The following is a 27,423-nucleotide window of genomic DNA, read 5'->3' as shown; positions in this document are numbered from 1 at the left end:
GGGAGGAGGGGGAGGGAAATGGGAGGCTGGGAGGAGGTGGAAACTTGTTTTTTTTTCCGTTTCTCAATAAAAAAAAATTAAAAAAAAATTGCAAGCACAATCAACTGTCAAAATGGAGAAAAATGCTGTCATATGCATACATATCAAGCCTTGAACACATTCACTATGTAAAGGTTTCTACCCCCCAGTATCACCTTCTGAGAAAGCATAGCTCCATATAGAGTCTGGCCTTAGCACAAATACATTTGAATGACATTTGGAGATGTGATTTATTCAAGATTTTACAGAGAATGCAGTATTTGTATGTGGAGAAATTTGTCCGAAATGATCCTTTTACTATTAAACATTCTGGAAAAAAAAAATACATGTATTTTTCAAAGGGAGCATGGGAGACCATAAACAGTACACACTGGTATTGTTCAGACTCTTGAGACACCAATTTGAGGGTCTCCCCTTAGGAAATGATCATTTTATAGATTCTCAAGTATGAAACGTGTTGCTGAAATAACAGAAAAAAATAAATGTCAATAAATTCAACATTTCAGGGAAAAATTTAATTATATTTAAAAAAAGAAATGGCAAGATAAATAAAGTAGGATGTAGGGGGGTGGGGGGGCTTGATGGGGGAGAGTCTTCTGTTTTGTGTTGATTTCATTGGTTAAATAAAGAGACTGCCTTGGCCCTTTAATAGGACATAAAATTAGGTAGGCGGAGTAAACAGAACAGAATCCTGGGAGAAAGAAGCTGAGTCAGGCAGTCGCCATGATTCTCACTCCCGACACAGCCGCAGGTTAAGATCTTCCCTGGTAGACCACCTCATGGGCTACACAGATTATTAGAAATGGGTTAGGTCAATATGTAAGAGCTAGCCAATAAGAGGCTGGAACTAATGGGCCAGGCAGTGTTTAAAAGAATACAGTTTCCGTGTAATTATTTCGGGTAAAGCTAGCCGGGTGGCGGGATGCAGCCCGGCCCCGCTGCTCCTATTACAACAGGGGCTACCAAGGAGAGCACAATGAGCATAAATTTAGAACACAGAAAGACTCCTGACTCCTTTCTCACAATTAAATTTTTTTTTTTTACGTATTATGTTCTAAGCCCTGTGTCTTGACTCCCAAAACATTGTTGTCTGCATGGCATAGAAAAAGTTAAGATGGTTTATGCCTCCAGTCAAAGTGGATGGTCTCTCTCCTACTCCATAAGACATCTCTGGCTTTTGTCCAGTCCATTTTCCACTTTTTGCTTATTCTACTGTGATTAGAACAGTGAAAGGCTAAAGTCTATTGGTAAGAAATACCACCATGGATCATCCTGAAATTTTAGGGATTCTGGATTTCCCTATCATTGGTGCTAAGACCTCTCTAAGATCATTATCCACTTGGCAAGGTTTCTGTTTCAAGGCACTGGGAGATTACAAAGGATCCATTCTGCATGCCCAGCCTTCTAGGCCTTGGGTTCCAAAATGCCCTTCCTTGTTCATTTTATACCATGAGTCTCAACCTACCCTGATTTCCATCAACGCTCAGCCTCTCCCTTTGGTCCATTCATTAATTACGCTCTTATAATCTACAAACACTGCCCAATTCCAGGACTGCCCAGGGCAATGCTGCTCCTGACTTCTTACCCCCAATGAGACCTTCTATACTGCTAACTGCTTCATTGGGTATCTCCCTACAGCTTTTTCTAGGTGAGTGCAAAGCAAGTTCCTATTTCACCAGGGAATTTGAATTATAGATGTCGGTTAGAGACTATTCTGACCAATTGCCAGGAATAAACTAAACATGCCCTGATCAAGGACATGCTCATAGAAACAACCAAGAGAATGCATGTGAGAGTTCCATCATGGGCAGCAGGTGTATCGCATCCTCGTCCTGTATCATCAATTCATTTAATCAAGGCTAAGAAATGCTGGCTTTATAAGAAGTTTTGTAAGATCCAAGTTACCTAAGAAGCCAAAGTACGTGCAAAACATTCAAAAAAGTGCAAACATATTATGACTTTGGGAAACTGTAGATATTGAAAGTTTTGTTGCATTAATAAATGCAATGATGGATCAAAAACAATAGATACAAATCTAGTATAAATACCTATAAATGATTAAATTTCTCTCTCCCCTCTTCTCCTTCTCTCCCTCTATTTTTTCTCTCTCCCTCCCTTCCATATTTCCCTCCCTCCTCTCTTTATATTTCTATTGAACTCACAGGAAAGTTAAATCAGAAAAGGTACTAAAGATCTGAATGGCACTTCATAAATGCAAGCCCCAGTGGACTCTGGTGGGGTAGAGCAAGGGCTACAGGTCAGTCTCAGTCTTGGGATTTGGGCCAGTTTGTCCCCTGATACAGGATATGAGGACTTGTGTTAAAAGTGCAACTCTTATGTAAAGACAGTATGCCTGAAAAGTTGCTTTTAACTTCAGAGAAAAAAAAAGGCCTCATGGAATCTACCTGCTGACACACAATACAGAGGCAGAGCCCTCTGACTTGGGGGCTTGGGAAGTTGAGGCTCCAAATAATAAAATCAAAGTGTAAGAGTAACATTTATTCCAAAACCCATGAAAAGCATTACTCCTCAAGCCTAGTACCCACAGGAATCCCAAAAGAATATGTCCACTGTGAGCTATAGCAGCAGACACAACAGATAATTGGACTCATCACAGCCCATTTTCCTGGCAGTATGCAAAATACACCTACTACAATTAAAGACATGCAAGAAAACCAGAAGCTACAAAATAACACGATAAAGCAGGAACATGTTTGCAAACATACCCAGGATTTTTAGAAATTAAACAGAAACAAGATGAGTAAAGAGGAAAAGTATAGAAAGAAGTAAAAAGCTATAAGAAACATCAGAAAGTTATTACAATGAGAACTAAATGGAACACTACTTAAGTGTTCATGTTGTGTGACTTTTTCCAGGCAGGGCATGAACAAACATCTACACACCTAGAGAGGACATTAATAGCAGATGAAAGAAATTATTTCTGTGTATTCTAACATAGTGAGTGAGCCAGTGGCATCACTGGGGTGACTTACAAGAGCATGGGTGATGTGAAGGCAGATAAATCACTGAAAAGCTGACTCAGACATGGTGGATGACTCATGAACGCTATATCCTTGAAGCTCCATGCACGATCTATATCAGCCAGTAGGACAGTTTCTTCTCCCCAGAAATTGTTTTACTGCTTTTATAATGTTGAGGAAGGACCTTGTGAACCTTGTTAAGTTTTAAGAACTTACTTCCTAAGCCTTTAGGAAGTTTTGTAATTTTTGTTTCTTTGATGAGTCTTAAAAGCCTCCTTCTTCCCTCCACAGGGGCACACTTAGTCAGGATGAAAGAGCTATGCATCATTCATCTTAAAAATGCAAAAAAAAACATAGTAGAAATTACACTTAGAAACTGAGGCACACCTAGAAAAGAGGGGGAATATTATAACCAACTGAACAGAAAAAGTGGATGACTTATTGAGAGGAGTAACACTGGAGGAGTTTGCAGCAGCAACAACAAAGCCAGGGAGTAAGAGGGAGGAGAGCAGTGGAGACTCTGCCAATCGCGGAAACTTGATGCTAAGTCAAGTTGCCACTTCTTAGTTACCACAACATGGAGCCAACTTCAGAAAGGATCATGAATCTTTATGACTTATGACTTCTGAAAGACAGGCTAAAGGATAAACCAGAGATTAAAACTATTTGAGATGACATCTCACTCAAGTCACAATGAGATCATCAATGGATCAACTGACAGCAAGTAATGTCACAGATGTGGTGAGGAACCCCATTCACTGTTGGTGGGAGTATCACTATGTAGTCAGTATGAAAATCGTTATGAAGGTTCCTTAAAAATCTGGAAATGGAACTACTATATGTCCAAGACATACCTCTTCTGGGTATATACCTAAAGGACTCTATAGCATTCTATAGGGATATTTGCTCATCTGTGCTTATCACTGAACAATAACTAGGAAACGGAAATAGTCTACATTTCTACCAGCTGATGAATAGATAATTAAAATGTGGTGAGAGATGTCTCAGCAGTTAAGAGCACTGCCTTCTCTTCCAAAGGTCCTGAGTTCAATCCCCAGAAACCACATGGTGACTCACAACCATGTCTAATGAGATCTTGGGGAAGATACCTTGTCAGTCATCCTCATCAACTTAGAACATGAAACCCAATATGGACAAGTTCAGCAGAACCACCATGGCTGCCCATGTATGCTTCAACATTGCCAGGGCATAACTTTTATTCATTTCATTTCACATATAGACAATAGAATTTATTAAGTTAGGAAAAGTAGAAAGTATAGATTTTGCAGGAAAATGGATAAAACTAGGAAAATAGACTGAGGTAACCCAGGCATATAAAGATAAACACTACATGCTCTCCCTCAGATCGGGATCCTTGCTTCAGTCTGTAGATTTGTCTGTTTAGCCTAGAGTGTCTATAGAAGCCAGGAAACTAGGAAAGGGCCATTGGGGCAGAGAATGCCTCCATGGAGGCAGATAGTAGAATAGATTGACTTGAAAGGAGAAAGGGTAATATTGCAATGGGAAGGTTTAAGCAGGGATGGGGGATATAAGAGAAGGCAGAGTTAACTGAAATGAAGGGTGTGTGAAATAACCAAATGGAAACATTAATAATCCAATGGAAAGCTTCAAAATCCAATTAAAAAGGATAGGTGTAAAGAAATGACCTAAAAGGGTAAAGTCATGGCTATCTGGAAATGCTGCTCCAGTTCCTTGTGTTCGATACCTCCTCCGGTATAGTCGATCAGGGAAGCCCAAAGGTCCACAAGACAATATTCTGGTCACTTGTGTTGGTTGTTCACCAGAAGAGTTGATAAGATCTTATTGCTGAAGATTCACCCTGGATGCAGGGTCTATAGCAATCAATCTTAGAGCTGAGCTGAAAGCATCCTTCCCGCTGGTTTGTTTTTAGAAAAACAGAAGTTGCTATACCAGACTTTCATAGGAGAAAAGGGTTTATGGCCTTACCTAGATGTGAACCCTACAAAGGAATTAGCAACCTGCCGGGCAAAATGTGCCCACTGAAGGGACAGTGGCATGCCTGTGATGAGAGTAACCACCTGGTCTCTGATTGGATGTGAGGCTCACCCCACAGGAGAGAATTCACTACAAACCCAGTAAAAATCCCATGGCTGAATAGACAGGACTTACTACTGTTTTTAGCTGAACTGACACAACACTAAACTATCTTCTAAATATTTATTTTTATAGACATAGACAAATGCTGTCCTCAGCTTTAATCAGAGGAATTGCTCTTTGCCTTGAAAAGCAATGTAACGAGACAGAGAAGGAGGAGTTAGTTTCCCTCCAGGATGAGCCGGTTGTTCAGTACAATGTGGTCAGCCTGAAACAATTCATACACAAACAAAAACGGACTCATCAAAACATGCTTATATATTTGCACATAAATGAACATGTGTGTGTGTATCACTGATAATAGAGGAAGAAGGGACTATCAGTTTGATAAGAAAGGCCTGGAAGGAGTCGAACAGAGGGGCTAGAGGTAGGAAAGGGAACTGTATTTTAATTAACATTGTATTAAAAATAAATGGGACAGATGAATCATATTCCATATTGTAGGACTTTGGCAATACCTGTAGCATTTTATTTTGGGGGGAGGGGACCAAAACCAAAACAACAACAAAAACTCAAAAAATTGAAGCAAATATGGCAAAATTGTAAGATGTATTCTTGATAGTAGGTTTGAAGATTTATTTTCTTGTGTTTAATATCTTTCCTAATTAAAAACATTATTCACTGATGCAACTGGCATTTTAGTTATTTTGGGCTATATCTTCTAATACTCTTGCTGCAGTGCCTGGAAGAAATACAGAAAAATTATCTATTTTCTATGAATGAAATCTATGAGAACCATGGGAGCCACCTTAAGGTTCACTTTCTTTATCTTACTTTTCAACTAAGTTCAATTTTCCTTCCCTCAACCTATTCTGACGAGACAATAATGATATATCTTAAACTCCATTGCAAAATAAGAGTTACAGTACAGCAAGAAAAAGAATAAACTGTCTCTCCTCTCCCAGAATTCCAAACTCATATTTATGTCAGCATCAAGGTGAGCTACAGAAGGGTTGGTTAATCTCTCTGGCTTCTGCTTCACCATGCGAATTCATCATTCACACATCAGAGAGCTAAAAACCTGCCAGGAAGAACAGTTTCCAGCAACAAGCTATTCTTTACTTCGAGACTTGGTTCCTGTTTGATTGGGGGGAGGGTGTCTAAAATAGAAGTGCGTTGGGAAGATAAAGATAAAGTGCTTACTCCCCAGCACTCTCTAGAATACTATAAACTTTATTTTTCTTATAACAACAAAAGAGACATTTAAAAAAGGAAATGACACTCTCTTTACCTTTTCTACATAAGCAGCAAGAAAAAACCTCCCTCCCTCCATTACAATGTCAACAAGAAGAGGTGGAGCCCACAATTCACATACCATGTTGTTCCTATCTAACTGGTGTCCATGACATTGTGAAGCAAGTCAAAGGCAACACATGCATGTTAGAGAAATGAGTTCTTTGTTTACGCTTCCAGAATTTTAGCTTAATTAATTCCACATGCACTTTGACTTTCTCTCCTATTCTACCAGATTGTGCAATTCAAGCAAGCTGTTTCACAAACAGTAACCAGAGTGAGCTGTCAGGTAATACTAAACTGCTCCTAGATGATCACCAGATGAAACACACAGATCAGACTAGCTTTAAACTGAAAAGGTCACTATGATACTATGATTCATAGGCTGCATATGAAAATATTACTAGGTAGGTGTGGTCATACGTGTCCATAATGGTATTTGTAAGGCTAAAGCTGGTGGATTGTCATGAGGTCGAGGCAGTCTGGACCAAAAAGGGAGATTCTGTGTCTAAAACAAAACAAAGGCAAACTGAAGTTAAACCCCCTCACAATTACTGAAAGTCTGTATTTTCTATGATAGGTAGGAGCAGTTTGGCCTAATTTCCTATTTTCACAGGTAATAAATAGATCAACATGCATAATTCCCAGTCAATCAAGAAGATGCTACGACCAACCCTTGGAATGGTACAACTATCCACATAGTTATCCAGGCTGGATGCTCAAGCACTTTTCAGCTTCCTACAGTTCATATTTAAAGCCTCATATGTATGATAAAATGATTCCTTAGATAACCTATCTCAAGAAGACCAAAATAATAATATGGTTGGAAAATCAACATTTTACTCTCAGATAACTTAGGGAATAGACTTTTGGCCATAAGATCCTCAATTTCCTAAATGACAATATCTTCATCTTTTCAATAGCAAATACTCCACTGAGGAAACGGCTATGAGGAAGGGCATTGGAAGCTCGCAAAGCAGATGCCGGAGCAAACATGGAGCAGCTCCCAGAGAAGCACGATAGAAGGACTACTTCATCATACAAGTTTCCTAACATCATGGGGGAAAATGCGTAGTGCAAATGGTCAATTTTAGTTTTCCCACCCATGGATTTCAAAAGCAAAAAACAATCTAGCAACATTGGTAAACTGCCTGCCTTATTGACTTTCTGGAAAAGGATATTGATTTTTTTAAAGGAGAATTATTAAAGTTCTGCATTCGGTTTCATAGCTAATATATTCACAGGATCATTGGAAATAAGCAGAATAAAAAAGAATAAACGGTGTCTCAAAGGCAGTTTCAAAACCTCTTAACTGCAGTTTTTTATTTCACCAACACAGTTATAAAATTATTAATTATGACAATGTCTCAGTTATCCAGAGCCATAAGGGAGTGAACCTTTTCACATTTCTGAAGCACTGGAGTGAAATCCTCCCATTGTTACAACTTGCTTATTAGAAAGAAAGAAAGAAAGAAAGAAAGAAAGAAAGAAAGAGAAAGAAAGAAAAGATTTTCAAATGCCTGACAGTGTATACCAAACAATGTCAAAAAGAAAGAAAGAATAAAAGCTTTTGCAGATCCCCCTGTGTTCTAAAAAAATTATGAATTTTCTATTTGTACCATCAAAATTTGACACAATCATGAGATTAAAAGAATCATAAAAGAATACATGTCTTCAGCATGAAATTTGCTATTACAATTGTTCACAGCTTAAAACATGTACTTACCTCAACAAATATAAAACATGGGATGATGGAGTAACTGCGTTGTGTGTGGTTGTCTACAGCCATTTCTCAAACCATGTAGTGAGACTGTACTGTCTGAAACTGTCCAGGCTGAAATGGAAAGAGATTGCAAGGTGTGAGAACCGCATGTTAAGAAGTCCCTTAGGTACGTACACAAAAATGCCAGCTACCCTCTAAATGGGCAGGCTTGAGCACAAGCAAGGTAAAAATATTGATCTACAACACAATTGAGCTAGACTAGTAAGGAATGTATACCAGGTATGAATAGTCACTGAGGGAAACTGACCACACAAGGAACTTCTCACACAACTAGCTATTCTTACATGGACACTCAAACTGTGTCTGAACCTGTGCCACAAAACAGCTTCTAGTATAAAATATTTCTTAACGTCGTCCTGCCAGGAATTCTCTACCTGTGTCTAATTCTGGTTTCCAGTCTTATTTGGTCTGTTTATTTGCCTCCGCCCTTTCCTCTCCCCTTGGGGCCAACATCTACTGCTGAGACCAATATTTCCCCCTTTTTCCTGAATTGTAATTATTTGTCCTTGCTCTCGTTCTAAACTTGCATTCTTTTGTGACAACAAATAAATGAACATATTTGTATATATGTACCAGGAATTATTACATTACATTTCTTTTTATGAAATGTCTATTCAAAAGTTGTAGCTTTTGTGATTGGATTGTTGACTGTATTATTTTTAAGTACAATTTCTCTTTATGTATTCTGGACACATGTCATTTATCAAATATATGTTTCATAATTATTTTCTTCCAGATTCTTGCTTGCCTTTCACTTTCTAATGATATATTTTATATGCACATTTTTTACTAATATAACAATTTTAATTAGAGAGTTTAATTTCAAAGGCCATTAAATACAGAAATTTATTACCCTATTATACTCATCCAGATTTTCAACTGCATTTTTAACATGTAAAAGATATAAATCACTGTTGTGATAAAATAAGTATTAGGAATTTTTAGACAACTTATAAGAAGTATAATGATGTAGATAGCAAAGAAAACAAAAAAAGCTTCCCATTAGACCCTCTGAAACAAGACTCAATAATACCCAGCAATAGCAACAGTCCCTTCTAACTAGACATCATTTGAGATCCTCTGAACAACCAGAGGAAAATATTTTAGTATATAATATATTCAGGCTTATGCCAAGTTAATTATAAAATATATCATTTTCTTTTTATGAAGAAAGGGACTTACAATGCAAAGTGACATTGGCTCTTAATAATAATAATAATAATAATAATAATAATAATAATAATAATAATAATAATGAATCCTTAGTTGGAATACATGTGAGAAAAGGTTTGTTAAAGGGGATGGTTGTTCTGACTGAAAGAACATGGATATTTCCTCTCAGGCATGGGGAGGAAAGCATTCCAATAAAGCTACTAGAGCTATGAATTCACTTAACTTATTTGTGCAAGCTTAAGAACAGTACCAGGCCTGAGATGGGACATTAAAGGAGACATGGATGCTGTTACCAGACTCTTCTCATCTACTTGCTGCTCATTATGTAAAGACTCCCACTACCTCAAGGCTACAGACTCAAGATTGAGCACCTCCATATCAAATTAAAACATAATAGAAAAGGAGGAGAATAAATATTGACAAGCAGCACCCTACTTTGTTAACTAGCTCAGACGAAGCATTCGATCTCTAGGTAAGTATGACTATAGTAGAAGCCATATTTCAACAGAATCTCAGTGTCCTCGGATGTGCTTCCCACTGGACTTTTCTTATGATTTCCTCTTATTCATGGGATGTATACCAATTTGTTGTAAACTCGAGACAAATGAAACGAACTACAGATGATCAAGTACACATGTTCGTAATACTGAAAATAGATGAAGACATTCTTGGAGATAGTAAGATGAGAATAATATCTTCATTTACAAATTGTTTGAAATTGAATTTGCTGGCCAGTCGGGGAAGCTCCTGGGAACAAAAATAGTCTTGGAAACGAGTGTCCATAACTTAAAACTTCTGTGTCCAACTTTGATGTGTGTTAAACTGTTCTTAGTAGCCCCATGTCTCTAAATATGACCTTCTTCTTTGTAAATAATACACACTAATCAAAATTTTCTAAGAAGGCCTTGCTAATTCTTTTCAAAATGCCAACAAAAAAAAAACTACCAAAAGTGTTGCTATTCTAAGTAAACCCAACAATCTCTACTTTTAACCCACACTGAGTTAGAAAAGTCCTATTGTTGACTTTCTTCTAGTCTAGAGAGCAGTGAGGGGTCATCCTGAGCATTTCTGGGTGCTTAACTCTATGTACGGCCTCTGACCACAAGATGCCAACTAAGGCAGGTATTCTCTTACCCCAGGTATGATGATAAAAACTCTTCCCAGACATTGCCAAATGTTCCCTTCAAGTGGGGACATTATTTTCAGTGTATGACAACAAAATCTAGGGCCCATGTCATATCAATAGCATTTTCTGATGTATTACAGTATTTAAAATGGTGTTTCTAGAAGCTTCTCAAATTTAGGTTAAAATTAAAATCAAAGTGAGGCTAAGACTAGTACTGTAATGAAGAGGGATCTACAGTTTGTTTTTCTATGACATCAAGCAGAGCGATAGGGGCCATTCCTGGGGGAAGACTCCTACTTTAGGATTGAAAGTACAGGCACATGGCATTGGGGCTACTTTGCCTGTTTGGAATAAAGTCCATAATTTGGGCCACATGATTTGCCTACTGCCTAGCAAAGAGCAAGCTAGAATTTGAAAATGTGCCTTACTGGCATATGAATAAATAGATTCCAACACTCAAATGCCATATTGGGATGAGCACAAAACTACTATGATCTACAGTTACTAACATCCTGAGTTTAAAGAGAAAGCAAAAAGGGGTTTCTACCCTTTAGGTATTTCAGTCCAAATTCCTAGTGTTTCTTAAAGTGTTCATGAAAATACATTTTAAAAATGTAAAGGCATAGAAAACATCCCCAAACCATTATAAAGTATGTAATGAGATGTCTAAAATGTAAAAGTTTGGCAACTTCATTAAGTTTGTGTTCGTTAAAATTTAATTATTATGCAGATGAACTGTAGGTGAGATTTTCTTAATTCTAAAAATTTCCTTTCAAATAAACTATAATCATAAATTAAACTACTGACTCCTAAAAGTAATTTCAATTCTTTTTTTTTCATTTTACTTGGCTTCCAAATAAGCATTTACTTTTATATACAGATTCCACTTAATAGGTTTAGGATCACAGGAATGGGACAAACAGTAACCACAGAAAACAATAATAAGGACCTTAAAATATGCTTGCAGGCATTTTGCTTTCATCAATGTCAAAGAATCTGGAGCCCGATTTTTTGCTTCAAAGAAACAAGCAAACGAAGAAACAACTACAGACAGTCCTCCCTTCCTCCCATTTTTCTTCCCTCTCCACACCAGTTGCCCTTTTATACTGCCCTGGGTTCTACAGGCACTGCAAATTAAACACACGTATCGAAACTCTACGATCCGCATGGGTGAGAACATGTGCCACCTTCCTTTCTCAGTCTGGGTTAACCTCATTCAGTCTATTTCCCAGTTCCAAACATTTTCCTGCAACTTTCCTAATTCCTTGTGGCTTTACACAATAAGATCCTATTGTGTCAAAGTGCCACAGTTCCATAATCCACTCATCAGTTGAGGGACATCTAGGCTACATAAAATTTTCAAAAATTAATGAAAATATGAAAAAAAAAACACAGGTGAGAATAAGTGGGGTGATGGCTTTGAAGACACAAGAGACAAAGAAATGCCGTGATCCAAGAAGATGGAGCAGACAGAGGTGACTTCTGGCTTACTGCCTGGGAAGAGTCGCGAGACCCCTGTGTGGTTAGGGGAGTGCAGACATGGGGCTGCTGTTCTTCTAGGTCTGAATGGGGCTAGAATGTGGGCTCTGCAGGCTGGGCTCCAGAGAGAACGGTGTGTAGAGAACAGGTGATTCCTTGAGGCTTCAGTGAGATATTGATAAGCATGTGAACAAGGGGAAGCTACTCAAGGCCCAGTGAAAACCGTTAGAAAGGATGGGCAGAAACGACACTCAGAATTCACGCACAGTCAAGCCTTCTCGCCAAAGTAAGTAGGAAAGCTTCCCAACTCTCCAGCTATCTGTAAGAGTGCATGGTTACCAGACAAGCTAACCCCACTAGGAGAACGTTTCTCACCCAGAAGCCACAGATGGTGGTGGGTAGTGATCCCACGCAGCGTGCATTTTGTTGTTGTTCTTCTTTCATTTGCCTAATTCGCAACACTAAATATTTATAAAGACTCCTTTGATTTATAAGGTCCTGGCTACCATTTGGGCAACTAACTGGCTTTTTCTTGTCCTACCTCCTTGTCAAAACAAGTATGTGTGACAGCAGAACCCCTGGCCCAGGTCTTCACAACAGCATCTTCTGAAGTATTCTAGAACAGTTAGCCTGCTGCTTCTAGAAGCTTCCAAAAGTTAGAGCATTTTAAGATCAAAGTGAGATTGTGGCTAACATTAAACAGGGAGAAATCAGGGCTTATTTCTATACAATGTCAAATCTTAATTGGAGAGAAGAAGGAGGCGCGAATAAAAGGTAGAAAACGAGAAGGTAGGAAAAGATAGCAGGCGAGGGAACAATTTCGTTTTATCCTTCAGTTCCTAGGGTGAGCTATAATCTCCAGATGCAGCACATCCTGAACATATGGTAAAGATGCATTAACTGCCTGGGTGGCATGAGCTGCCCCTCCCTCTTTGGGATCATCTCTATTCAACCCATGATCTCCAACCAAGATCACAGTCTGCATTTAATTCCCCAAAGCCAGAAAAATCCAGTCATGTTTTTAAAACAACAAAGCCATTAAGGGATGGGAACAAATGAAATGAAATTGTAGGTGAATGTAAAATAGATTTCATCAATTGGTCGTGTGGGATTTTGGAACGCACTACTTAGTCTCCTAAGAGAAACACTTTGCTCAGTTTTAGAGATGGTTTTCAAAGCGTGGTGAGCATTGCAGTGTGCAGACTCACGTAGAAAGGGAGGTGACAATGACACTCTTCTGTGTTTTTCCTGCCATTTCTCACAGCTAGACCCACGGCCCACCCCTTGAAGTAGCTCAAATCAAGGCAGAAAGAGAAACAAAGAAATGTTATTTCTCATAACTTAGAGAAACTGAATTGGATCATCTCTTCAGAAAGTAGTTAGGTTCAGAGTCCTGTGAGGTTTCCAGGGTCCTCACAGGCTTTTTTGATGAGTTCGCAGACCAAAGGAAAATTCTAAAATCCTTCTGGATACCATTGTTTATTGGTGTGTTCAGTGGAACCACTTTTCAGCCTTGTACCTATTGCTTAAATAAGAATCATTTCATACTACCTCAGTCTCTCTAAAACTAGATTACTTTTTAGTGAGTAGAACCCAGCTGTTCTACTTACCTCATTGAATCCTTTGGACTCATCGGCATGTCTGGTTCATCTTTTCATCCTACGTTCTAATAAATATTAGATAATATGTAAGGTAACCATTGTCCCTTGTAAACAGATTTATTACTATTAATTGGCCTCTAGGGTCCACACAGATGGAAGGAGGAGAGAGCTAAGGCTGCCCAGGTGGCTGAGAAGAGAAGCCAGGCCCACCTTCTGCTTCTCCTCCACAACTGCTAAGGAAGAAAGCAAGCTTCAGACAGAGGGGTAGGGCTTCTAATTTCTTTTCCAAATTACCGATTTTGTTTTATCTATAACTTTCCATTAGGAAAAGAATAGCTGCAGAACGTAGAAATGAGCAAAGCAGTTTTCTTAATTATAAAGCGTGCATTCACATTTCCTTCAATCAAACTAGATGCTGAGAGGAAATGAGTTTTGATGCTCTGCTAAACTGAAACCCTGAAGCTCCAGAGCCAGGGATGTGGGGACCACACACACGCAACCCCTTGCCCACACACTCCTGCAGAGCACGGAGAGAAAAGAGGCAGAAAACATGTTGCCACTGGTCTTAGCTGAAAAGCATTGAATCTGATTCTAAAATATGCTAAAGTCATTTTACCTCTTTCCCTGGCTATAAAATTTCAAATATGAAAATATTATTGTACTTATCATTAACAAAAGGTATAACTAAATCCTACAATGTTATTATAAGCTATATTGTAAAATGACAATATAAGGTAAGGTAAAAGAATTAATATGTGGTCGTCTCTTACACTTTTCATATAAAACTGTCAACTGGGAAGCTTAAACATGAACTTGCATTATATTAAAGTCTATTCTAAATAGGTCATGCCATGCTAAGGTTCTGGGACACCCCACTTGCCATTTAATAAACCTAATCTTCTTATCAGGACCCTGAAGATGCTTGGGAAATCACTGGGCTTTTTTATTTGTTGTTCTTCCGAATATGGACACATTTACAAAAAAAAAGAAATACAAAAAAAACCTCTTTTCTCTGTTTTTTCTTATTAGGTGACTCTTTAAGTGGCCTCAGAAGTGGCCAAGCTTAGTTTCTTAAAACTAGCAGAGCCCAGAGTCTGACCCTAAAATCTCCCCCTATAATGTCTAGAGCTACATTGGTTTTCAAAGATCCAAGATACAAGAACTATTGAGTATTTAAAGGTAAAATAATCATAAGTTTGGGGTGAGAAATTTCTGGAAAGATAGGAACTGTCCCCCAAAGACTAGAATCTAAAGATGCTTTGTAGAGAGAATTGTTTTGGATGCTGCAGTTTCAGAACGGTAGACAACCCTTTATGGTCTTGCCTGCAGGGCTGTACGTGACAAACTGTTGTCAGCAGTGGGGAGGCTGTGATACTGTTTTTCTGTCAAGCAAGGCTGAGTTTTCCAATTTAAAGCTAAGCTGCCTAGGAGCCAAGCTGTTTGTTTTTTTTAGAAGGAAATACAGGAAGTAAAAGTTTGTGTATGGCCGTGTACATCAGGAGGGTGAGATCGTGAGACGCTGCATCCCCTTAGCTGAGACACCCAGCCTATCTAGTTTCCCCTGGTGAACAGAGTGGCTATGTGTTGGTGAGATATACTGCCACCCCCAGGAAGTCGCTGCCAGTGCCCCTGAGCCCTCATCACAGGGCGATTCATCATCCCTGTTAGACCCTGTTGAGATCTAGGAACAAGGACCAGGAAACGGAAGCCAGGGGAATCCCTTTGCCATAGGAAATCTGGGACGGTTCCAACAAAACTCTGGGGTGAGGCGTGGTTTCTCCACATTGGTGCATAATCAGTGTGTATTCTGCCAGTGGTCCAGTCTGAGAATTTCGCAAGAGCAAATAAATAAATAAATAAATAAATAAATAAATAAATAAATAAATAAATAAATAAAATAGAATTTTCTTTATTAATCTCCTTGACAAACACTGAGCACCGGACATTCCACGCCCGGATTCCATGAGTATAGCCTTGCAGTTTTAAGTTTTACACTTAACGGTTTGATATTTTTGTGTTGATTTTATCTGGTATAGAGATGTGCTGAGAAGTCTTTTTAATACTGCAAGCTGCTACTCTTACCCTCTTACCCAGCATTCCAGTGCTTCTGCCCCCTCCTCACCTCCCCCTTCCCATCTATGCTACTCATCAGCTGACATGTTATACAGAGTATTGGATATATTTATTGTCTTTCCCACTGTCTATTGTGCTCAGCAGTTATACTCACTCCAAATAGTGTTTGAAAGGCTGAAATTAAACTCATAATTACAAATGAGTGCCAAACAATACCTCTTCCAGACTGTAATGGGGTATAATTTGACAAGAAAGTCTCAGTGAAAGGGTGATCTTTGGATGCAAAGGAATTAGGGGTAGAGAACGGGATGTACTAGTTGACAGGAGTTCCTGAATGAGATAATACAGGACAGTATGGCTGTAATACAGAGAGCAGAGGTAATGGGAACCTAAGAAAAGACCGAAGCAAGGGATATATATATATATATATATATATATATATATATATATATATATATATACCCAAATTATCCAGGGCTAACACCATGCTCTGAAGTTTGAAATTAGTTCTAAGAAAGGCGGTGATTTATAGAAACAATTAAGGAAGAAACCCCCTCCACCTTATTTGCTTTGGAAGATGGCACAGGTGGCAGAGGGTGGACTTAGGAGAGTAACATAGGAACGTGCAACTTTCTGCATCTATTCCCGCTAAACTACCTACAGCCTTCACCTAGATCTGCCCTGTGAATCGCAGGAATTGATTTGAGACTTTCACCCGGTTCAGAATCAGACACCGTGATACAAAGGTTTGTCTTGAAATCACTACACAAGCCCCTCCCCTCCATGGGAGTGTGTGTGCGCAGAGGGTGCATGTGATTATGCAAGTGTGTGTACATGGCTGTGCTTGCACATAGAGGCCAGAGGTCAAGTCTGGGTGTCACTCTTCAGATGCTAGCCACATTAGTCTTTGAGGCAGAGCCTCGCAGGCGCCTGGAACTCAGCAAGTAGGCTAAGCCTGCCTGTCCTGTGGATCTGCTTGTCCACACAGCACAAGGATCACAAGTGGATGTCACCTTGCCTAGCTTCTTTAACAAAGGGTTTTCAGGATTAAACTCAACTCCTCATTCTTGCCAAGCAAGAGCTTTACCAACCCAGCTATCTCCCCAGACTTCAGAACACTCGCTTTTGAAAAAAGAAAAGAGTAGTGTGCTTGTGCCTGATGCGATGGTTCAGCTGGTGAAGGTACTAGCTGACAAACCTGAAGAAAATCCCCAGACCCTGGAAATAGAAGGAAAGAACAAATTCCCAAAGCTTGTTTTCTATGCCACTCATGAAGTGGCATGTGTACATGCACACACATATACAAACACACAAGCATACACACAATAAATAAATAAATAAATAAATAAATAAATAAATAAATAAAAAAATAAATGAATAGATAATAAAAATACTGTATTTAAGGAAAAATTGCATACTCCTGTCAAGGAAGCAATCCCCCAGTCTCACCGCAGCTCTATGGCATACTACCTTTTATGACTTCTCACTTTTTGTTCCCATTCCCAGGAAACTAAACAGATCCTGGTGGAACATTCTATTCAATTAAAGTCCTGAAACTGGAAATAGAGTCAATAAACAAAACCCAAAATGGGGGAAATTTGGAAATGAAAATTTTAGGAACTTTAACAAGAATCCCAGAGACAAGGCTCATCAACAGGATACAAGAGAAGGAAGAGACAATCTCAGTCATTCAAGACACAATAGAAGAAATGATACCCTTGCCAAAGAAAATGTTACATTAAAAAAAAAACCTTGCCCAAACATCCAGGAAATATGGGACACTATGAAAAGACAAAATATACAAATAATAGTAACAGAGGAAAGAGAAGAAATCCAGGTCAAAGGCACAGAAAATACTTCTAACAAAACAACAGAAGAAAATTTCTCTAACCTAAAGAAGGAGCTGCTTATGCAGATAGAAAAGCGTGCAGAATACAAAAGAGATTGGACCAAAAAATCATCTTAGCATATAATAATCAAAACATTAAATGTAACAGAGCAAAGAAAGAATATTAAAGGCTAAAAGGAAAAGAGACCAATTACCATAAAGGCAGGCATAGCAGAGAAACACCTGACTTCTCAATGGACACTCTAAAAGACAGAAGGACCTGGACAGATTTTCTATAGGGCCACAGATGCCATTCTAGATTACAATGCCCAGAAAAGCTTTTAATAACAATAGATGGAGAAAATAAGACATTTCATGTTAAAAAACCAAATTTAAGCATTATATACCTACAAACCCAGCCCTACAGAAAGTGGAAGAAGGAAAAAATTTCAACCTAAAAAGGTCAAATGAGAAGGAACAGGGAAAGAGAAACTATATGAGAAGATATGAGAAAAAAAATCTATTTTCAATAAAATGGAGAAAAGTTCTTCATTAAAGCTAACACACACACACACACACACACACACACCAAAATCAGACTGCAAACTTACTTACTCCCCTAGTGAGTTGGCACCCCTCAGTGTATCTATCCAGTGTTACTTTTTTCTTTTGCTCTCATTTTCTGGCTCCCCTGTCCTCTTGAGTTACAGCTCAACCTGTGCTTCTGCCATGAGGGGACTGTATTCAACGCCATCATTCCTAATAGGTGTACCTTCATGCAACAAGTCCTGTCTAAGCCAGTGGCTTGGTGCTAAAGGACAGGCCTCACTGGACCACCAACAGCAGCATGGGAGGAAGTGACGCATACATCAGTCCGTGCTCTGCCTTCTGTGCACTCAGTTTGCCTTGAAATTAGACAACGATCTCACTTGACTTTCTGCAGGTCCATATGTCATCTTTTCACCTCTGTTCTAACCTACAAAACTGATCTAACTTTAAGTTCTCTGTGCCTCCATTTTCAATGTTGGCTCAGTGAATAGTACGTTGCGACTATCTATACTTGTTGCAACTACATCTGTGGAAGAGGTGTTTGATAACTGTGACCCCCTTTCTCTTTATTACATTAATCTCAGCAGGGCAGAGCAGTGTGGCATCTTGTGGGCAGTTGGTAAACTCTGGCTTGGTTAAATCATCATATATACTTGATCGTCAATCAAGAATATTTATATTAAATGAATTTATGTTAAAATAAATTCATTTTACTATCCATGTAACATTTATATCAAATAAATAATAAATACATAAATAATATACTTACATTAAAAGAATAAATAATATTTATATTAAAAGAACACATATGAGGTCAAACAATTAACCTTGGGGGTCAACTGTTTTGCTTTTTTTTTTTTTACTAAAATTACTCTAAACAATAAATAAGTCAACTAGTAAATACACACACACATACTTTGAGGCTTACTTTCTCTTTCTCTTTTGATTTTAGATGGAACATTTGTAAAGGTTTTAAGAGAAAATGATTACATGAATAGTAAAATAAATAAAGCCATAAAGCATTCATTTATTTATGTGATGCATAAATTAGGCTCATTAAAAGCAAAGTGTGGATGGAACATGCTGCAGTGTGTATATATAAACTTTGGGATGAAGCAAACACCATTTCCACTAGTCCCACCGAGCTCTCCTCTGTCTTTGTATACTGCTGACTTGCATTCTGCAACGAATGACGGACAGTTTCGCTCACAGCCTATGCCTCAGCCTGGTGCCTCCAGAGCACAACTCAAAAGGCAGGATTTCCTCAGGTAGGCAGCAGGAGCATCAAAGGCATGACATAGTAAGTGTATAGAACTTTGAACCTAGGTGACTGTGGACTTATTCAATGGACCTGAACACTAGTGTAGCCTGACAAGTATAGCCCTGAGCCTGGTCACAATCTAGAGCACAGACCCCTGTGTGTCTCTTACTTCGTTGTGAGAGATCAAATCTAGATGTGTGTGGTGTTCTGCCTACGCCGGGTCTTCTGCAAGCCCTGGTGAATAAAACCTTTTTCTCCCATTGTCCTTGAGTGTGTAGAGGTTACAAAGAAGAAGCTCTTACACAGTTCTTAGTCGGAAGGAACTGGTGTTGGACAACCTTAGCAATACTTATTAAACATTCTCATTATTCAAGCAAATAAAAAAATTATCAGTTACTTATCATTGTCTAATTCCTAGGGCACCTAATTTGTTAACATCTGTTTTCTAATGTGAAGAAAGCTCCGCATGAGCATGTAAGGCAATTTTACAATTTTCTCACAGAGAAACCCCAGGCAGCCAAGCAAGTGGCAGGATGCAGGATGTCACATGGAGGGAATTCATTTTTTTGAGGCCTGAAAAGAAATTTGGATAATGAGATAAGGAGGGAGCTGAACCAATCAGCAGGAAAAACTTAAAGAGCCCTTGTGGGTTCTGCCTGGAGCCCTTAATGAACTAAGTTTTCCCAACACCAAGCAAATCCGATTGAGAATATGCCTCCAAGATCAGGCTGCAGCCAAGCGTGCAGGGCATTTTCTTAGTGATTTATGTGGGAGGACTCAGCCCATTGTGGGTGTGGCCACCCCTGAATTACTGGTCCTGGGTTCAATAAGAAAGCAGGCTAAGCAAGCAATGGGGAGCAAGCCGGTAAGCAGCACCTCTCCATGGCCACGGCTTCAGCCCCTGCCTCCAGGTTCCTGCCCTGTTTGAGTTCCTGTCCTGGCTTCCTTCAGTGATTGGGTTCAATGTGGAAGTGGAAGCTAACTAAACCACCCTCACCTGCAACTTCCTTTTTGGTCTTGGTGTTTCATTGCAGCAATAGAAACCCTAAGAATTTATAAGACTTAAGGAGAATGCAGTGTGATTATAGCAAGTAAACAGTAAATTTCCATATTTATCCAGCTTTGCATTAATGAATTAGTAAAAACTAATAAATTTGCATTGTGCTTATATTCAAATCTATAGAAAGATTTCTCATAATCCAATGCTTTCTTAATATAATACAAACCCAAATGTCTCTTCTCCAGAATCTTGGATACTACCCGTAGTGACCAGGGAAACATGCTAGCTCCCATATCTTTACTTGAACATCTGCAGTGAATTGAAGCAACACTGCAACTTGTTCTATTTACAGTTCTGATATTCAGAAACTCATACTTGTTCATCTGACAATGTCCAGGAACTTTCCACTTGTATCCCTTGTAGGTTAAGGGCAAAAAAGCCATGCCATTAAAGTGACATTACAAAAAGCAGAGAGGTTTAATGCTGTTCATTGAAGCATTCGTGATCTGGAAGGAAGTTGAGAAATACTCATTTTTCAAGGGCAATCTTACTAGCCTAAGGAGGGGTCTGGTGTTTTATATGCAGTTGCCCATCGAACCACAGATAACTTGTCCCACTAACATGGTTACATTTTTTTTTTAATTTCCTGAACATTTCGAATATAACCTATTGGCTAGAATGACTGAGGAAAGGAGCAGTTTTCTGAACTGTATTTGCATTTACTTGGAATTCTTTTTCAACACCGTGATTCTTGAATAAATCTTTGTGCGATCTTGATGGATAATTAGATTATAAGTTTTTATACAGGAATTTCATCAGGCTTCTGTTCTCCATCTCAGAGCTTTCAGCTGATTTGCGGTTCACGTACAGCAAGGAATCCTTTCAACAGATTGAAAGGGGCACGTTTAACATCTCTTGTTTGTTAGTGTACTAACATTATGTAATATGTAGTATGTGTTCTACATGTATGTAATCTGGAGAAGGGAAGAAAGATTCCAGTGTCATGATAAAATTGATTTCCCATGTCATTTTGATCAAGGAAAAATAAGTAACCGTATCCCCAAAGCAAAGATGACAAAAACATAGCCAGGCACCTTGTCCCACCAGCCAGACGGGCCTTTGCAGAGAGAGGGTTTTCATGTGGCTCCCACCATAACCATTACAGTGTGGATGACCAGCCTGCTTTCCTGTGAGAGAAATCAAGGAGTAGAAAGTAACCCACTCTGCATGTAGCAGTTGAGGGAATGCAGTTCCCCAACAAAGAGCCATAAAACCAGTCTGGGAGGAGGAGAGTCAGCTCTGAAATTCTGAAGAGCCACTTCTCTCTGCTCACCCACTTCCGGCAGGCCCAGGCTCTGGCCAGGTGTGCCCACTGGAATGCCAATGGCCACCGATGTATCTAACCCCTTACACCCACACCTCTGACTCTCCCTTAAAGTAGTGCTATGGCTGAGTCAAAATGTCTCTGAATCCGCTTTGTTCTGGCACAAGCAAGTAGCAAACAGTAACCTTTATGTTTCAGTCTTAAAGGTTTAGTTCGGCCGCAGAAAATAGGATGCAAAATTGTGCAGCTTGGCTCAGAAATGGTTGCTCATTTCACCCTATTCAGTTCCCGTGAATGCGTGAATCTTCTCTGTCTGTCTCTCTCTGTTTCTCTCCTCCCCTCCCCGACAAGCCTACCGCTCTCCTCCCCTCCCTTCTCCTTTTCTCTCCCCCCCTCCCCTCCCTTCTCTTCTCCTCCCTTCCTTTCTTTCCCCTCCCGAATCCCTCTCTTCTCTCCTCTCCTCCCCTCGTCTCCCCTCCCCTCTCCTTTCTTCTCCTCTCCTCCCCCTTCCCCTCCCTACTCCCTTTCTTCTCTTCTCTCCTCCCCTCCCTGCTGCTCATCCCCTCCCCTCTCCTCTCCTCTCCTCTCCTCTCCTCTCTTGCTGTTGTTAACAGAAGTAGCTGTTTTACCCTTGTCTTCCTGGACTTTGTGCTCTTTTACACTGCGCTGCCTGGTGCTGCACCACAGTCCTTCCCAATCTGCTCTCATTTAGTATTTCTCCTCCCCCCACAATCCACCATACCCTCATAGAAGCCTGAAAACTTACAATGATGGATTGCTGAGTTTAAGAGGCCCAGCAGAGCTATGGAGTTTATAACGCCAGTAGCAGTCTCCTGTCCTAGCTCAGCCTAGTTTCTTGCTCCACTCCAGACAATTATTGCTGAAATATTTTTATTGTTGCCTTTGCTAGAAGTAATTAGATTCACACATGAAAGCCAAGTAATGTGTTTAGTATCTTTATACAGAGAAAAAAAAAGCCATTTTAACCTCAAAATAAAAAAGAAAGCCTCAAAGAAACTATATTAACACAGAACAAACTATAAATCTTTCAAACAAAAAAAATCAGATGATATTGAGGCCAGTGTCCTTATTTAAATCTCAATAATAAAAAAAAAATCTCAATAATAACAAATATAGTGCATGCGTCTTAAGGATATGAATTCTATGCTTTGAGTTAGTCTTGTTTCCTATTTTAACAGAATTCCTAAATACCTAGAATAATTGTATTGATTATTTTTAAATTTTCTATGTGATGTAAACTAAAATCAAGACCAGTACTATTGAAAAATGGAGCTAGGATCAAGAGTTATATTTAATGATTATCATTCATATATAGAGAGAGGTTTTCTCCAATATACAGTCTTACTTGAAACATTTCTTTTAATTAAAATTGACTGTGTGAAAAAGATGTAAACTAAATCTAGAATGCATGAACTTATCCCAGGAAAGGTAATAAAGAGGCCACTCAACCCCAAGCCTCCCTTTTCTCCTCTAAAGGACCAATCTAAGTCCTAGGAGAAGCTGTTAGTGCCTCAGCCACACACCTCAAGTTACACCTCAAGTCGCTTGCTCCTTTCCCTTCTCTGGCCCAACTTCCACCTGCAAGGATCAACCTTCAAGCTTTCCTTACCCAGGACACATTAGCTGAAGGAGAGGATAGGATGTCTGTAGAGCAGGCTGGAAGGGTCGTAGAATCAACACTCCTGAAACCAGCCCGTGACCATACTGGTAGGTAGGTGAAAGTACCCCAGCTCCCTGAGCCCTCGGATAAGGGAAATCTTCGGCTTTCTTATGGGGTTAAGCTGCAGTAACTTCAGAGTTAGCTGTCTTGATTCATTGGCTTTCTTCTTTCCCTGTCCCACTTTTCTACCCCACTACTGATGCTTCTGGGTTCCCTAAAGAAAGTGCTAGCACTTGCTTTGTTATCTGAAGGCCTGTGTCTCTAAAGATCCAAAGTAAGACAGAGGCCAGACCCTTTATGGAAATCCTGGCCCTACCATCTTCCTTTTCACTTTCATCTCTCTAGAATTGTCCCCTTTTCTGCAAACAGCCAATCTTGTCTCACCAGATGAAAATACTCCTTTGTACCTGCTTCGAGAGGCTTCCTTCCAACCCTGGCCCTTTTTCCTCTGCAGCCAACCCAAAGAGTGACTTCTGCCTTTTTTGCATCTTTACTGGTCACAGTAAGGCATCTTTGCCTAATTCTTTAGGAAAGTCCTTTTGACTAAAGGCCAAGAATGGCCTTCTAAACGCTAACTCCAACTAGATGCTCCTGACCTTAATTTGCCAGATTCCTCTTCAGTCTGTGAAGAAAGAGAGACAATTTTCAACTCCAACTAAATCTGACTTTTGTGACTTTGTTCTCTTGATTTTCTTCTCAGATTCTGATAGCCCTTTTTTATTTTACAGACTTTGCTGAGATTTATTCTGCAAGCCATCTAAATATTAATGTCACATAGGGTTCTCCTCCCAGGCAATTTCACTTAATCATAATGGTTTGTCATTATTTGTCTTTAAAGCCCGAGGCTGGCCTGAACATCTCCATACTCCTCTCCCAGCCCCCAGAGGGCTGGGATTCCAAGTGTGTGTTACTGTGCCATGCATGGTTGTTCTGCTCTTTTAACCACAGAGTATGTTAACAGTGCTCAAATTCATACATTCAGGCTGATGTTTCTTCTGAATTTAAACACATATCCCTACCACCCCAATAGATATACTACTGGATACATCCAGGAACTATGTGGTGGTTTGAAAGAAGATGGCACCAAAAGGGAATGGCACTATTAGGAGGCGTGGCCTTATTGGAGGAAGTATGTCACTGTGGGTGCAGGCTTCGAGGTCTCTTTTGCTCAAGCTTCCCTCAGTGGGACAGTTGGCTTCTTATTTCCTGCAAGATGTAGGACTCTTAGCTATTCCTAAAGTACCACTGTCAGCACGACACAATGCTTTCTGCCATGATGATAATAGACTGAACCTCTGAAACTGTAAGCGAGCTCCCTCTCAATTCAATGCTTTCTTTATAAGAGTTGCCGTTGTTATGGTGTCTCTTCACAGCAATAAAACCCTAAGTAAGTTCATATAGCCAAAATCTAAAGTTCATATAGCCAAAACTGAGCTCACCAATTTTAGCTCAAGTCTTCTAGATTCTGTACCTTAATGAAAACTCCTCATCTCCCATCTCAGGGATCATGAGCAGATGAATTGTTACTTCTAAATATTTCCAAAGTATGTCATCTCCTGTCCATCTCTATTATCACAGGAAATTACACAAAGGAGGAAGATGTATAAATTATAGGATCGGCATGTCAAACTTGTTGTTATGAAAGCTCCTTGCGATTCTTCTGGTGTCCCCTGTGCAGCATTATAGCCTCCTACTTGAGATGCTTATCTCTAAGCTTCCTCCCACCCAGAAATCCAGCCTCAATCCGGCCACTAAATGATCATTGTGTAGTCAGTGAGCCAGTGTCAATGTCAGGCTCTCTGGCACATGAAAGATAAGGTTTAAGCTTCTTTATATGTCATGGAGGGACCTATCGTATCTTAAGCCTGACTGTTGCTCGACATCCGCAGTCACATGTAGCTCCCAGCAAATGCTTAGCAGAGGCATGCCTGAGCCTTTAGCTTCTCAACAGCAGCTGCTTTATCTGTCTGGAGCCCTTCTCTTACCCTTAACTCTTTGTTGACACTGTACTCTTTCATTAGAATCTCCCTTGAGCCTTTCCTCTCTGTTCCTCTCTGACCACGCAAGACAGAATTAACAATGTCTTTGGCACTTCTGTTCCATGTACATTGTTCTTTTATTATGTGTATTATATCTAGTTTCCTTTATTGATGCCCGAGAATATTTTTAATATTAGATGGCAAACTACCTCCACCTACAAAAACAACTCAGTACCTTCTACCAAATGCTGTTCTGCTGTGTACAAATTACTTTGAAGCAGTTTGTGTACTTAGCAGTTAATCATTATATATACAGAATTAAGGGTAAGGTCAATGTCCGTTATTTTTTAACTGCTGCAACCCAGAGGCCATATACTTTGTCTGCCAAAAGATGTTTCAGTCAATTTTTGTTGAATGGTTAGCTAACTCCTTGTAGTTACACAGGTTTCATATTACTAGCTCACAGAAGGCATCCGTAAATGTTCAAAATTGAATGACAATTGTCACACCCAAATAACATGGGAAGCTAGCAAAGTGAGTGTTTGGGAGCAAGAAATCTCATCTTTGCATAATTTTTCAAATTCCTATCTTTTCACTTTTACTTTGAGGATTTTATTAATCAAGAAACCAGGTGGTAAATTAGACCAAAGTTAGAAAGAATGGAAAATGGGTTGCTTTTGTCGTTCCTGCTTGAATGGGTTTATACTAGATTCTTTGAGCTTTATATGGATGAGGTTTAAAGCTATGCTTAACCTTAGAATAAAGTATACGTTGATGAATTAGTGCTCATTTGTAGCTCAGCAAGGAGGAAGCAGCTGCAGGGATGTCGCATAGCTGCCAACCCTTTAGGAGGGAATAGGGGAGGGGAAGCGAGTACTGCTGCCTCACACAAGACTCCCTGTGTGACTTCAGCATCCACCCTGAATGCCAAAGAATCCGGCCATTTGCTCCTTACTTAATAGGATGCTTCTCTGCTCTCCACCCTCTGCACAGTTCCTAAGCAACAGCCCCCATCTCTCATGTCAGTAATAGCCAATGACTTCCTTTGCTTAAGAAACCCCCTTGTATCTTCCTTTGAAAACAAGTACACATATTTGAACTCAAATAAACAAACAGGATGATGGACAGGACAGCAAGTAACTCTAGTATAACCTAGATTTATAAAAATGGCACTCTATGGCAAATATTACCATCTTATATTTAAATATTATAGTTTCAAAAGTTTGTCTTCCGGGAAGGTTTCCAAAGCATCACCCAACTAGATCAAAGGTTAAGAAATATTTCTAGTTTCATATTATCTGCTTCATAGAGTGTTTATCTATTAGCCACATATGGCTTTTTAATCTGATTTGACTTTTCAAATAATAGCATTGATAAATAATATAAACATGTTTCCATTTCATTCATTCAAACATCATATTGTAAGATAACTGCTAAGAGGGGGAATTCCTTTGACTGGAAATGGTGATGCTGCTCCACCATGCAGCACAGCAGACCAGCAAAGCAAAGTGTGGGTGTACTGAGGGCAACTCACACTCCTCAGCATGCGTGCAGGAAGGAGACTGAGCCAAGCTACAGCCACTGCTGGTCAAGGCCTGATGAAATATCATTTTGTGTGAGGCAAAACAATACTTTTAGAAGTATGTACATGAAATCTGAATATACAGCTATCAAAAAAAGCATCAGGTTGTGTTGTGAGGCTTCCTGGGGCAGTGGGCCTGAATTAAGATGGTTATATTTGTTTATGCTGTGGGGTATTTGTTTAAAGAGGCAAAGATGTATTGCCTTTTAGTTTGCGTTTGAAAACAATCTTTTCAGTTGCGTTTGTTTAACTTTGTGAAGCCGTGTTACTTTGCCTGCCTAAAACACCTGATTGGTCTAATGAAGAAGTGAGTGGCAAATAGCTAGGCAGGAGAAAGGATAGGTGGGGCTGGCATGCAGTAAGAATACATATGAGGAGAAGGGGAAGAGAAAGAAAAGGAGGAGAGGAGGGTGCCAAGGGCCAGTCACCCAGCCACACAGCCAGACATGGAATAAGTAAAAAAAAAAAAAAGATATACAGAAATAGAAAAATGCAAAAACCCAGATGATGGAGGAAGGTCATTGGTTAATTAAATAAAGAAGCTGCTTGCCCTGATAGGTTAAAACAGGAGGGAGGAGTAAACAGAGCAGAATGC

The 27,423-nt window shown here is 39.5% G+C and overlaps 1 protein-coding gene across 2 annotated transcripts in view; it reads right to left on the bottom strand.

The window, feature by feature from the left end:
• Positions 1-27,423, bottom strand: part of Plppr1 (phospholipid phosphatase related 1) — a 225,256-nt gene that overhangs the window by 106,813 nt on the left and 91,020 nt on the right. For both annotated transcript variants that reach the window (XM_026786794.1, XM_026786795.1), the window contains exon 2: positions 8,116-8,223. In XM_026786794.1, coding sequence (XP_026642595.1) covers positions 8,116-8,178 — 63 coding nt within the window. In that variant the 5' untranslated portion in view covers positions 8,179-8,223. The remainder of the gene's footprint in view (positions 1-8,115; positions 8,224-27,423) is intronic.

The sequence above is a fragment of the Microtus ochrogaster genome, linkage group LG5, assembly GCF_000317375.1.
Source record: "Microtus ochrogaster isolate Prairie Vole_2 linkage group LG5, MicOch1.0, whole genome shotgun sequence".
NCBI lineage: Eukaryota > Metazoa > Chordata > Mammalia > Rodentia > Cricetidae > Microtus > Microtus ochrogaster.
The sequence above is the reverse complement of the archived record's forward strand: the minus strand, read 5'-3'. Positions and strand labels throughout refer to the sequence as shown.